Below are 14919 nucleotides of genomic sequence, written 5' to 3'. Positions count from 1 at the left end.
CATCTAGCCTAAGGAAATATCAGTTGCTATGGCTGAAACAATCAAATGAAAAACAGTCTGCTCTGCAGTTTCATACAGTTAAGGAAAATATAGTGGTCACACATCCTGGGTATCTGTTCAATAGTTAATTCATGACAGCATTTCGTTTTCCCATAGTGAATTCAGAAAAGCCTAATGAAGCAATACTTGAACTGATAGTCTATTTGCAAAATAAATGCAATTTAAATCTTTGCTTAAATGCTTAAGTAGGTACTTTAAAGTCACCTAATTTGAGAGCTCTTAATAAGAATGATGAAAATAGTACCTTACTTTTCAATGCACTGTCTTTCCCCACCAAGGTATTCTGACATGTAAAATCTATACATTTTTGAGATAGGGCACTTACTACCTTACATTTCACTGGGAATCTGAAGTGGCAGTGTAGTTTTCCGTTTAATTATTGCTATATACTCAGGCTTAGATTTATCTACCAAAAAATAGCTGGCCAGTAGCCAAGTGGGCACTGACTCATTTTTAGTCAAAGATTAATGCTTGATATAATACATTCCACTTATTAAATATTCCAAACATATTATCTTGCCATATAGATACTGTAAATATTCTCATAGCCGTGTTATAAATAGCTTTGTGGGACAAAGGTCAATTCTGAGCTATAAATGCCATATTGAGTTATTGTTAGTGAGAGACACTATTACTCAATCCTAGATTAGTGTGAATGGCTAAACAGAATAACTGGAAGGAGTCTCCTCAACATGCTTAAGGCTTTGTGTTGTGGAGGTGTGGGTGTGAAGATGTGGGGGTATACTGGCTTATGGACCTCCATTGCCACCTTATATCTAGAAGGTAGACTAAAAATAGGCAGGAGAACGTGACTTTGTTAGTACTAGGGGAGGAGGAAAAAATGAGATTGAAAGAGAGAGGAAGGGAGGGAGGGAGCCAAACACTGAGATGAATGGATGTTAACAAATCAGAGCTTAACTATGTAGTCAGGGTATATCAGAATGTCCAAGCAATTCAGGGGCAAATTTATTTAGTCTTCTCCTCACCATAAAACTTCAACTTTACCTATTATTAGATGTCTTTCCCTTTAGTATCCAAGTCAATATCTTTAATTTTAGCCATTTTACCTAAGGGAGAAATAACATCTTCACAGTTTTCAGGAAAATGACTACACTATAAATTGGAATTTGCTTATACAATGAAATAACAATAAAATGTCCATACTCTTTCAGGCCTCACTGATGTTTGTGTATTTTACCCTGAGAGAAAAATACATCCAAGAATCCTAGAATTAAAGTACTTTCTTTGAGGCTGCTAGTGTAACAAGCATTGATAGAAGTAGAGTTCAATGGTACGGGAGCACTGCCCCTCAATTCCATTTAACATAAAACTGAGATTATATAGATTATGCACAATAAAAAGGAAATTTGTAGAAGTTTTTTGAAGCAAATATGTATTTGTAAATGCTACTAAATATTGAACTCAGATCCAGCAAAATTACTGTTGGAAAGAGACCTCTGGATTATTCAAGTTGGTGATTAAGCCTTTAGCTAATGACTTCCTTCTAGACTGTGTTACTAAAAGTCCCAGTTGTGCCTTTCAGGCCTCATCAGAGCTCCTCAGAAAAAAAGGAGGAGGAGCTGAAATGCTGATCAGCTCATTTCCTTGCTTTTAGAAGTGCTGATGGAAAATTTCAAGGGAGAAGATACTGGAATCATTCAATGCATGTCAGTCCCTAGAGTACTGCAGATAAAGGACACCTGACATAGGCAGATATAAGGTGGTGGTCCTCGAGAGACCTTCTCTTGGCTTTTCAGAAAGATGCTCGGCCAAGTCTGGATAAGTATCTGAAAAAGACTCTGCTCCTTTAAGTAGTAAATGAATCCCCAGACACCTGTGTTTCTGAAAGCTTTGAGATGTACAATGTTCTGGTGTATCTTAGTCCCAAGATTAACTAGATTATTAAGTAGGTTTCAAAGGATGCTGATTTTCTAAAAACAGTAGATATTAAAACAAACTGAGGAGGCTGGGCCATGGAGGTCCATATACCTATACACCCCCACATTTTCATGCCCACACTTCCACAACACAAAGCCTTAAGCATTACATGCCTGTAATCCTAGCATTTTGGGTGGTTAAGGTGGGAGGATTGCTTGAACTCAGGAAATCAGCCTAAGCAACCTGGGGAAACCCCATTTACAAAAAATACAAAACTAGCCACGCGTTGTGGCACATGTCTGTAATCCCAGTTACTTGGGAGGCTGAGGTGGGAGGATCACCTGAGCCTGGGAGATTGAGGCTGCAGTGAGCTGTGATCACGCCACTGCAGACCAGCCTGGGTGACAGAGGGAGACCTTGTTTCAAACAAAAACAAAAATAAATACTGAGGAAATAAAGGCTTGGTGACCTGAACATGCCACCTCAAGATATGCTGATTTGTTATATTGATTATTTCTAGCTGAAGGCACTTGAGAAACAGCAGGTGCAGGAAAGGCTTCCTGATCTTCCCCTAAATGCAAGTCATAAAACTTCCCATGAGACAGGTGCTTTTCTTGTATCAGAAAGAAAAGAACATTCTTATCACTGGAGACTGGGAGTTGAAGCTGAGATGAATCTGGACAAACCAATCTACTAAAACAATGCATCTTCCATTAATTTCCTCCATATATTTCCTAGTCACTGCCCCACAATTTACTTCCCCTGTCTTGTCACATTCTCACAACGTTTAACACTTTTTTTTTTTTTTTTTTTAAAGATACTTAAGATTTTGGACCTAACAGTTTTTTTGGATTTTCATTTTCTTTATGAAGACTGCTGTGTATATGTAAAAATAATCGATAAAATTTGTATGCTTTTTTTTCCTGTTAGTCTGTCTTACATTAATTCTGAGCCACAGAACCTAACAGAAGAAAGATTTCCTCTCCTACATTATTGACAGTAATCATCATTATTGATTGAACAGCGAGTGAGCTTATTTCTTGATATAATTACTTCACTAAATCCTCACAATAATGCTGCTTCTTTGCCCATTTACAAATGAAACATTTAGAGTTTTAGCTCTAGCTTGGTCAGTAATTAGCCAGATCTTGTATAAACTTCTCACTTTCACTCCCTTTCTCCCTATGTATACAAATACATACCTGCCCTAAAGTTATACTAAAAATTAAGTGATATTCAGAAATAAAGATTCTGTGATAGAAAAATCTGGATATTTGTAAGTGAATAGATGTATCTGTTAATAAAGCATTTTAAACAAAAGGAGAAAGAAAATTACAAACAATGAAAACGTATATATATGCTTATAAGAAATACTGCTTTAATGGGAATTCTGTTCATTTGTTGAATTTTTACTCATTTGCAAATATGTAAATTGAGATTTAAAAGCACAAATTAAATCCCAAATAATAGTAATGCTGATTGGTGAATTAAAGTCAAACCACATATTTCTAAAGTGTCTCCCATGGTTGGTATTGTTCCTCTGAGAATCAGTGAACTATAACTACTTAAGTCGATGTAGGAAATAACCTTAAAAATACAGCATTGAAAAAAAAAAGCCAAGTATGTATGGAGTATTTTGAGTTATAATGATTGGGGAACATTGCTGGTGTGTAGAAGGCAAGGACGTGAGATTTTCTGGCCTGGACAGGATGGTCTACCCAGTGTAATAGCCGTTTATCCCACAAAACTTTCAACTGTTTTGGCAGAAAAATGTGGGATTTGCTTTATTTTAATTAATGAAGAAATACTTATTTATTTATTTATTTATTTATTTATTTTGAGACGGAGTTTCGCTCTTGTTGCCCAGGCTGGAGTGCAATGGCGCGATCTCGGCTCACCGCAACCTCCGCCTCCTGGGTTCAGGCAATTCTCCTGCCTCAGCCTCCTGAGTAGCTGGGATTACAGGCACACGCCACCATGCCCAGCTAATTTTTAGTATTTTTAGTAGAGACGGGGTTTCACTATGTTGACCAGGATGGTCTCGATCTCTTGACCTCTTGATCCACCCGCCTCGGCCTCCCAAAGTGCTGGGATTACAGGCTTGAGCCACCGCGCCCAGCCAGAAATACTTATTTTAATGAGAGAAAAAAATCCATGATTCTATTACAGAGTCATTAGGAAAATTTAATATCATGATTTCTTTTTCACCTTGTTTTTCCCCACTCAATTGTTTCTCCTGTTATTACTTATTTATTTTGATTTCATCACTGTCTCACCCCAGGTCTGAGCACAGGAATTATTGGAATACTACATATAGGGAAATTTGCCAGAATACTCAGTTTCCTCATTTTTTCTATTTTCATAGACTGAAATTTGTCTTAGCATGCTATCCTTACTTGAGTTAGCTATTTCTCAATTTCGGTTGTCATGTATTAATGTATGCTTAAATGAATACTCATCCTAATACTAGTTTTTATTCAATGTCCACTTGTATCTCCACTCTTTTAATTTACCTGTATTTCTTCAATGGAATTATTATAAATCTAAATTTGTTCATGATAACTAAGTTCAAGTATTTATCTCATTATGCATTTTAGTATCCTAATACTACAGCCCTTATGAATTGAAATACACAAGAAATTATTATAAATTATTTCCTTTATGTTCTCTCTGATATTCAAGTTATTGTATTGATTTTATTTTTAAGGTGAATAGGTAGAGAATAAGAAGGCATTATAAAATATTTGTTATGGAAAAGGCAATGTTGGGTTACAAATCATTGTTTTAGAGCAGGGGTTGGCAAACTTTTTGTTTAAAGAACCAATTGTGAAGATTTAGGCTCTGTTGGCCACATAGTCTCTGTTGCAACTACTCAACTCTGCTAATACAGTGTGAATGCAACAATAAAACAGATCCAAAAGAATATGAGTAATTGTGTTAACAATAAATTTTGTCTATAAAAACAGGCAGAAGAATTTGGCTTCTGACACTTGTTTTGCCAATCCCTGTTCTATATTCTTTTTTCCCTACTGTATAGTTTTTCATTATATACATCCACCCATCCACCACACTTGATTTATACTCTACTGTCAGTGAATATATAGTTTGTTTCCATTATTTTGCTTCTGCAAAAATAACCCAGCAAACCTTTGCACATGTCTGCAAGTAATTCTCCCCCTAAAAAAAGAAATGCTGAATCCTAGGGTATGTGCTTTCAAATTTGACTAATTCTTGCCAAATTGTTCTTATTTTTGTTTGCTTTCTGGAGTATAATTTTTGTCCTTATCTTTAGGACTTCATTTAGGCTTTGCTCAGGCTTTTAAAAAATTCTGAAGTAAAAACTTAACTCATGTTTTTTACTTTAATTTTGTTTATTCTTTATTTGGCATTACAGTTATGTTGCTCAAAACTCAAAAGTTCACAGAAGGTATCCAGTAAATCTTCCCTTTTCTGTGCTCAGTACCTCGTGGTTCTCTTTGGAAGCAAAGAAGCTCAGCAATTTCTTATTTAAGTCTTAAAAGAAAACCTAAGCATTATCAAGTAAATTATATATACATACTTTTTCCCCACCTCTTTAGTATATCAACGATGGTATACTATACATACACAATTAATCTTGCTTATTTCATTTCACAATATTTCTTGAAAATTATAATAGATGCATAAATTGGCAATATCTAGAGGCAATTTTGATTGTCACACTCAGCAGTGGGTGCCATTGGCATCTAGTGGGTAGAGATCAGAGATGTTGCTAAACATCTTGCAATATACAGGGCAGCCTTCACAGCCAATGATTATCCAGCCCCAAATTTCAATCGTACCAAGGTTGAGGGAACTCTACTTAAATGATATTGAATCAGGTATCAGTCATGCTTTTCAACTCTCCTATAGTCTAAAAATATTGATGTGTTAGTTTATCAGTTTCTGATACTGCGTGTTAAAATAGCTATTTTAATTTTTAAAAATAAGTTTCTCCCTCTCTCTTTCTCACTCTCTATATACACACACAACACGCACATATATAAGTACATATATTTATCATGGTTATATCTTCTTAATAGTTAATTTTATTAGCATGTAGTATTACCAGCCCTATTAATATCTTTATATCTCAGCTATTTATATTCTTGCGTCACTTTTCTTTTGGTTAGTATCTACATAACAGATTTTTCCCCCATTCCTTTAGTAGTTTTGTATTAGATTTAATTCTATAACTGGCATATTTTTGAATTAAAAAATCCATTGACTATCACTTATTTAACAGGTGAGTTACTACTATCCACTAAATGTTTGTATTTGAGTATTTGTCATGTATCTTGATTTACTGCTGTTATTTTTCATCTTCTAATCCCCATATTTTTCTTCCTCATTTGCTTTTCTCCTTTCATTTTCCTTGTAGACAATTAGTAATTTTTCATATTTTCCTTATTTTATTTCTGGTTGCTTTGAAATCACTGTATTCATTAATAGTTTTCTTTTTTATTTTTGCACAGTTACTTAAAAAATTTTAATACACACAAATAATTAAAAGTTTTCTAACAATATTTTCTAGATCCTAATGTATTTATTCTGACATGTTAAAATATGACATATTGCTTTTCAGCCACCCACCATCACCTTCATATGGTTATCATCCTTTAGAATTTTGGTTTCTACCTATGTAAAAAACATAAAATACCTTAATATGTCTTCAGTCAATAGTTAATTAAATTTGTCAACATGTTTTAGCAGTATCTGTTATCACTTGTCTTTATTCAGTCCACTGAAACAATATTGTTTATTTTCAGCCAATGGTTAATCTAATTTGTCAACATTTTTAATACATTTTCATTTTAATTTTGGTTTTATCTTGGATCCACTCCTTTCTTCTGGTTTCACTTCTTTTCCTGCTAAAGAACACATTTTAGCAGGTCTTTCAGTGAGAATCTATGGGTGGTACAATTGTTTTGTTCTGTTTTTTTTTTGTGTGTGTGAAATTATCTTCATTGTGTACCTTTTCCTGAAGAATTGTGAACTGGGAGAAAGAAATAAAAGAAAGAGAGAGAGAAAAGAGAGGAAGGGAAAGGAAGGAAGGGAGAGATGAGAGAGATGAAAGAAAGAAAACAGAAAGAAGGGAGGGAGTAGGGAGGGAGGGAGGAAGGAAAAACGGAAGGAAGAAAGACCAGCTAGTATTTTTTTCAAATAAGCCAGATATTGTTCATTGCCTTTTGGCCTTTACTGTTGCTGAGAAATCTGATTTTAGTCTAATAATTATTCCTTGGTAAGTAAATTTTCTCTTTCCAGAACCTTTGAAGATTTTCTTTATAATCCTTTACAGTCTGCACTGTGACATGTTTAGGCATGAACTATATTTTTTATCCCATTCAGTTCCTAAAGTGCCCTTTTGGCCTCAGGATTTATATGTTACTTCCATTCTGAAAGCTTCTCAGCTTTATCCCTTTATTTATATATTCCCCATTAATCTCTCTATTCTGTTTTTTTCAGATGTTCTATTACTCAGTGATTTTTTTGACTAAGGTAAACATAAACAGAAAGCATACTTGCATATCATGTTAGCTTTGACATTTAGCTTTCTGAGGAGTTCTTAGACCAAGGCAGGGATACAACTTTATGGCATAAGTCTATGACTCTCAGCCTTTGGGGTTATAATAGTAGATAATAAGAATGTGCAAATCACTTTTTAGATAGTCTCATAGTAAAATGACAAGATGTAAAAAAAAGTCTATTCTGTTTTCTTTGAAAGAATATAATTTAGAGCTTTTAAATGGCCCAGTGCAAGGGACCACAAACAATTAAGTGATTTAAAAAAAAAAAAATTTTTAGAATGATATAAGGATTAGTAACAAAATATCCAGTTAACAGGGGCTACAATAACAGGAACATTTTGCAGCATTCAAAAAGGAGTCTGGAGATGCAACATCTTAGCTTTCTGCTTGACCATCCACATCTTCTTAGCCATATCTTTCCGAATGATAAGACAGCTGCAGTGGTTTCAAACATCGTATCCTTCCATCTACACATCCCAGTGGAAACGAAGGAATGGGGATGCAAATATTTTTCCCTTGCATGTCTTTCTTCTTTTATCAGGGAAAGAATTATTTCCAAGAAGCTCCCCTCTCCCCACCAAACAATCATCTCTTTATATTCTATTGGATAGGCTTGGTCAGATACTGATCTTCACACCAGAAAGTGGGATAAAGAGGATGAAATTAGCACTGGCTTAGAACATTCAGAATTTATTCCCTGAGTCTGGGCATATTGCTGCCTACACACACACACAAATTTTTTTTTCAGTAAGGAAATGGGAAAGGTAACTGTTGAATCTATGAATACGCAGCAGTTTTCACCACCAAGATTACAAATTCAAACTATTAATTTCCATATTCATGGAAGAAAAAAAAGGTGGCCTTTCTTTTTCTCATTTTCTGTCTCATTGCCATAAATAAAGAAAGGCAAGTTGAGTGGAGTTTTTTTCAGAAAATGGAATCATATTGGCTGTAAACCTGATCTAGCCACCAGAAATCTGAGTCTGCCGTCAGTTATAGGGCCTTGGGCAAAGCACTAATGTACAGTTCCTCAATTGTGGAGTAAGAAAGATTGGATTCAATAAATTGCTACTCAGTTACTTCTCATTTTAAGTTTTGATAAGACTTTTAATCAGCAGCTTAATTATACAGGATGGTTTTTAAACTAAAGGTAACTATACAGCCAAATTTTGTAACTCGTAGACAACCTTGCATCCTGTTGATCCCAAATAACTAATGTGGCTTACAAAATAATTTAAGGGTAAGAGTACCTAGTAGAGATTCACCATTTATATTTAAGTTTTGACTAACATAATTACACTCAGACACTTTCTTCATGATGAATCTATTTGGGAAGAATGTTTTTGAGTCTGTCTTCTCAAAAGAGCATCACTAAGTGGTCTGGGGAAGAATTTTTGAGGTAAAAATAAATTTGAGAAATGCTGGATTAAGCATATTTAAATAAATATCTTTATCATTAAATTTCTTAGAAGACATACAATGCCAAAGTATGTTGTGACTCTTCAAAAGAGAGACATCATCTCCCAAATTTGACTGTGGGTCCTTTCTTCATGGAACATTTGAATTATTTATCATTTTAAAATAATCATATTGCTTAACAGTTTTGTATGGAGTTGGTAATGGAATTGGTAAGGAAATGGGAGAGATAACTGTTGAACCTGTGAATACACAGCAGTTTTCAAAAATAACAAAATATTTTTAAAACGTCATCTTGTAGTTATATGAATGCCTTTCCTTCCTAGGCATTTTTTGCACTTCCCTTTAACAATTCTGCCCTGATTGATTATAAGACACCAAATTAATAATACTTTTCTGGAAATAGAAAATAAATAGTAGGTCAAATATACATGTACGTTTTATCACACATATTAATTTAATAAATATTGAATGGTATGAGCACTACCTTCACATTGTAAAGATATAATAATAGAGGCAATGCACTATATTGTACCCAGTATTTTAACTTATTTCTCAATGATCACTTTTAGGCCACCTTTTTGAAATATTTTATAGAATAAAGGTTTGGGGAAGCAGAGAAGTATTACTTTATTTTTCTCAATATGCTATAATAAATTGTAGATATGCTTAAACTCATTTAAAAGAAAGATCAGGCAGATAACAGTAGGAAAGAACAGGAAAGTTTTTACTGCTTATAAAATTAAGTTAGTCAACAGGGGATTTCAGGCAGGAGTCATACTAGAACTGCTTGCAGACCAAAATTTGAAATCCTAAATAAATCTCTGTAGAAACTAAACTGCAAAAAATTGGAATGAGTTTTCATTCCTTGGTCATGTAATTAGTAAGGGATGGGTATTGCCTACTGGGAGAACCATCTTGCTGCCTGAAGCACAGTAGAAATGACAGTAATAAAAAACACAGAAGAATTTAGGGGAGCTATCAGGGGAGCAAACGAGTCTCCATTGGTTTAGTAGAGAAAAGCAGCCTTAAAACAAAAACTTATAAAATATCTCCATCAAAGGTATGAGTTTTTATGGAAGTAAATAAATCATCACCTGCTAATGAACAGATGGTAACAGAAGTGGCTTCTAAGGTCAAAGAATTTCAAATATCTAAGAATCAGGAAGAATGGAAAGGAAAGTTCAAGATATAATCTGACCTAATAGCGAAGTTGCAAGTAACAATAATAAGATGATGAATATTTGTTAAGCAGATACTTACGTCTATTATTTCACAAAACCCTGTGAAATAGTTACTACAGAAAACAAAGGCTTAGACATGTTAAGTGACTGCCCAAGTTCTTCAGAACTTTGACCGGGTAATGGAGAGTGGTTTTGTTTTTGTTTTTTGAGATGGAGTCTCACTCTGTCACCCAGGCTGGAATGCAGTGGCACGATCTTGGCTCACTGCAACCTCTGCCTCCTGGGTTGGAGCAATTCTCCTGCCTCAGCCCCTTGAGTAGCTGGGACTACAGGTATGCACCACCATGTCCAGCTAATTTTTGAATTTTTAGTAGAGACAGGGTTTCGCCATGTTGGCCAGGCTGGTCTTGAACTCCTGACCTCAGGTGATCCACCTACTTTGTCCTCCCAGAGTGTTGCGATTACAGGTGTGAGCCGCCGTGCCTGGATGGAGAGTGTATTTAGGATGCTAATTTATGTGTGCATCATGGATGGGCAGGAGAAGACGTCAAAGGTTGGCAAAGCAAAAGGATACAAAACCATAGACACACCCAATCTGTCTACCATTTTCATTTTAAATTCTTGTTCAAACTGCAATGTTATTTTCCATTTAATAGATAACTTTATGGTTACATCTTTCTAATAAACCTTAGCTTCATTTTAAAATTAAAAAATTAGAAATAAATTTGCCATCTGCCTGGATAACATTGCTATCTAGTGGCCTAAACATACTACAGCTACCACTTCTGAGGTGAGAGCAGGGGGCCTATCAAGGCTCTGAAGGGTGTACCCAGTAGATACAATATTAATAATGATGCCAAGCCATACCACCAAGAGCACAGAAACTCATCCAAAGCAAACATGTGCTGCCATTCAATTAGAAAATCCATCTAGTTTAGAAGATTTAACAGCTTCACTGAGGGAAACAAACAAGCAAACAAACAAACTACCACCATTGAAACAAGGTTTTGATGTGTCTTATTTATTTATTTTTCTTTGAAATTTTGAGATCCACTTCTCACTCCTTTGTTCACCTATCTGCTTGAAAATGTTTCCAAGCATTCTCTCATCTTTAGAGTAAGGATATTGCCCTCTATTACCATGACCAAGGAAAGAAACAGGCATCAGCTGCTAATGAAAGTCAATAACTCAACAGGGAGTCAATTTTGTGACTTAAAGACCCAGAATCTGTCCTAGAATGAGCAAGCCAGAGCTAGACTTTGGTCTAAACAAGATGAAGGCTTAAGGGACAGGAAGATAGGAAAAGATTTACAAGATTGGCACAGATGCAGCTTCGACTGAGGTACCCAATATTCCAGTGATAAATTCTCTTAACAACCATCCTTTGGGGCCTTTTAATTAAAATCAGATACGTACTGCTTCTTCAAATTTACTGCAAGGCTTATGTAACCCTTTGTTTCTGCAACCGGGTCGCTGACTGAAACCATCAACATGAAGAAAGGGCAAGGAAGGGCATGGAGAAAGGATCACATCAAGGACTGGACCACTATCACGACACCACTGGTGGGTTTCTGTCAAACCCCATCTCTGACCCTACATAGTTTAAGATCATGAAGGATGTGAGAGTACAAACAAAACAGCTGTTAAATCTTTTTTGCCCATTTTGGATGAAATAAGTTTAGAAACACAGGAGATCAGTTTAGATCTGTTTGAATAAAGGGACAGGGGGAGAGGCAATTTTCAGACATCCAAATACAGTATGTGCTTCTCCAGAATTTGCATCAGAGGCTGAATCATGCCCATGCAAATGGACCTTAGTTCAAATTCATGTCAGAAAAATCTGGAACACACTTCACTTCCCATATGCAAATATCCTAGGAAAGCAACTGTCGTTTCTTACCTATAATAAAAAGAATCTCCACTGCAATGTCACTGACTGTTGTGCTCCGAGTTGTGGACAGGTCATCATTGCCAATAAAGCAAACGTTGTAAGGTACAGTCACGGCAACATAAAACGTTGCCAACAAAATAAGCCAGTCCCAGCCAGCTTTAAAAGTGCTAAAATGCAAAAGTATGAATTTGGACTTTTTTGCATCAGAAACTTTATACTCCGGAAATGCTGGTTTATCTACAAAAACATTCTGTGGATGAAGACAAAAAGGAGAAAAAGGAGAAACACAACATTAGAAACAAGGATTACATAGCTTGAAACACACTTTTGTGAGGAGGATCATTCACTACACAATGTAGTATCTTACAAGTTACTTTTAAAAGTTGGTGATGCAAAACATCTAAGCATCTAAAACTGAGCAGACATCTTTGTTATAAGCAACAGGAATATGCAGAGTTTAGTCAAGAAGCTAAGTGAGTAACCCAGATTTTGTTCAGTAAAAAACAAAAAGACCATTACCTAAAATGTCATTAAAAAACATTTACAGTTACACGTAATCCTACACACATTATAAACAAAGCTATACTCACATTCCTACTGTCATGAGGACATTCTGTATACCTATAGATTTCTGATGACTGTCATTATCTAAAGAACATATTTGACTTGATATTTTACTGATAACAGCAACTGCACCTTTCTTTCCAAAAAGAATAGATATATGACCAACATTATATTGTAAACAGTTTACATTTCTTGCCAAATATAACCAAGTTGTGTTAACTACATGCATTTTTTTTTTTTTTTGCATTGTGGCTGTTGGTGAAGCTTCAAGTTTGGAACCCAGACCTCATTACCTTGATTGACACAGATGCATTCTGACATGGGCCAGACCTTGTTCAGATGGTAAAATAAGAAACAGTTACTCAAGAGTTATTATTTCAAGTCATGGGAGGAGAAAGCCAATGTTCACTGTGCAGCTGATTAAATGCAGAATAGCTGAAGTTTTTGATAACCGCAAAAACACTTCACTCTGAATGCAGTTCAAATTGATGAACAATTCCCTTATTGCTAGGAGACAAAGGGAGGCCCAACAATAGCGTGTGAGGAAATTTGACAAGCCTGTGACCAGATACTTGCAGACCTTGCTTTGACCTCAATTAATGAGAAATACAAGATAGGTAATGGAAACTTATATTTGAAAGTTTTGTCGAATTAACAGAGCAGTTAAAAATTCCAGAATGCATATTATTTGCAGGTCATAGCGTTGTGTTCTTGTCTCAGTCACTGAGGGAAGGGCAAATTAATGTGATGTGTTCAGGGATCCTGAAGTACCTGAGGATTCAAGAAAGGTTCAGAAAGATCAGGAACACTTAGCTCTAAGTGGTGTCTGTCAGTGATTGAATAGTTCCGCTACCTTAATATTAATGCACCCCTTTCTGGCATTTCTCTTTGGGAGGTATTCTCAACCCATGTATCTACTTCCTGTTAATATTCTCACTCAACCCACACAGGCATCTCATAATGTCAGTACTTCGTGGTGGGGCACTATTAAACTACTTCCAGATGGTCCTTAGATGCCCATCTGCCACAGACTCTAGATTTCATACAATTCCCTGATATTTGTCCTGTCTCCTTTGCCTCATTCTTTGGTTTCAAGAAACCAGTTCCAAAGGTAGATTTCGGCATAAAACTGAGAAGTGGAATGAAGTAGCCCCATCGGGCTTCTCATAAAAATCCAGGCTATTACATTGAAAGAGGAAATTAAAGTCTATAACCATTAATTTTCTTATCATTGATAAACACTTCTAGTTGCAATAACATGATTGGTTCTAATCCAAATTTTCCCTGAATATTTACTACAATAATTATCAGAAACCATGGGAAATACCTCATTTTCTATTCAAATAAGTTTTTCCTATCATATTACAGAAATTAAAATTTTATATTGTTTGAGGGAGTATCCATATCTAGGGGCAATGATTTGGGAAAACTCAAAAAGTAAAGTTTTGGGGTTTTTTTTGATTATGCTGATTATATGAGGCATTGGTTCTGTTGCAAAAGTTCAGCAATACATTAGTTTTTGGCACAAATCAGAAAACAAATTACATGGTTTCATTTTGCAGGCTACTTAAACATTTTAAAAATATTTTGAAAAGATACTGAGAATTGAATACATCTGAGATTTAGACTTAAATTTTGAAATGTTGTTAGCTCAAATCCTGCAAACATCTTTACACAATCACCTGAGTGAAAAAAATAGATGCTCCTCTTCTTCCACTCAACACTGTGCCCTGCCAGAAATATGCATTTGTAGCACTCTCCTTTCAAGCATCCAAAGATTTCTTTGTGTTGGAAACATCTGCATCATCCCATTCTCATTTGATTGACAGAATAACAAATCAAGGAAGGCAGAATTTGAAAACACTTTTTTCAAGGCATATCAGGCAAAGTTGGAGACAGACTAAAATATGTTATATCCTGATTTCCCAAACCTGCTAATGACCTGATGAGTTCATTTGCCTATGGCTGAAGCATATATTCCTGTTCCACAGAATTGTATCTGAGAAGCAGCAAGGTAAGAGTCAGAAGCATGGTGGTTCTAAATTAGAAAATTAAAGGCTGGGTACCAACACTGCTGCTTCAACTTTTGAGATTTTGAGTAAGTTGGGTCTTTTTCCTTCATTAAAATTGAACTAATAAAAATCAGAGCTAGTACTGGCTTGCTATAAGAATCAAATAATACGATGTAAGTAAAAGGAATTTGTAAATAGCAAAGGACTATAAAAATGTTAAGAATTATTTTTTCGTGTGTGTGCAAATGTTATCAGAGCCAGAATTTCTTGAAAATTTGTTGTTTATTCAATAAACTATACAGTTCATTTCCTCTTCTTCCTTCTCCCTTCTATCTGCCACTTAGCCCTTCTACTGTATTCTTTTAGGA

The 14919-nt window shown here is 35.3% G+C and overlaps 1 protein-coding gene across 1 annotated transcript in view; it reads right to left on the bottom strand.

The window, feature by feature from the left end:
* Positions 1–14919, bottom strand: part of KCNH8 (potassium voltage-gated channel subfamily H member 8) — a 340011-nt gene that overhangs the window by 144742 nt on the left and 180350 nt on the right. The window contains exon 5 of the mRNA XM_003924923.4: positions 11985–12225. Within this exon, the coding sequence (XP_003924972.2) occupies positions 11985–12225 (241 nt within the window). The remainder of the gene's footprint in view (positions 1–11984; positions 12226–14919) is intronic.

The sequence above is a fragment of the Saimiri boliviensis genome, chromosome 9 (assembly GCF_048565385.1).
Source record: "Saimiri boliviensis isolate mSaiBol1 chromosome 9, mSaiBol1.pri, whole genome shotgun sequence".
NCBI lineage: Eukaryota > Metazoa > Chordata > Mammalia > Primates > Cebidae > Saimiri > Saimiri boliviensis.
Note: the sequence above shows the minus strand (reverse complement) of the source record. Positions and strands in the feature narration are given on the sequence as shown.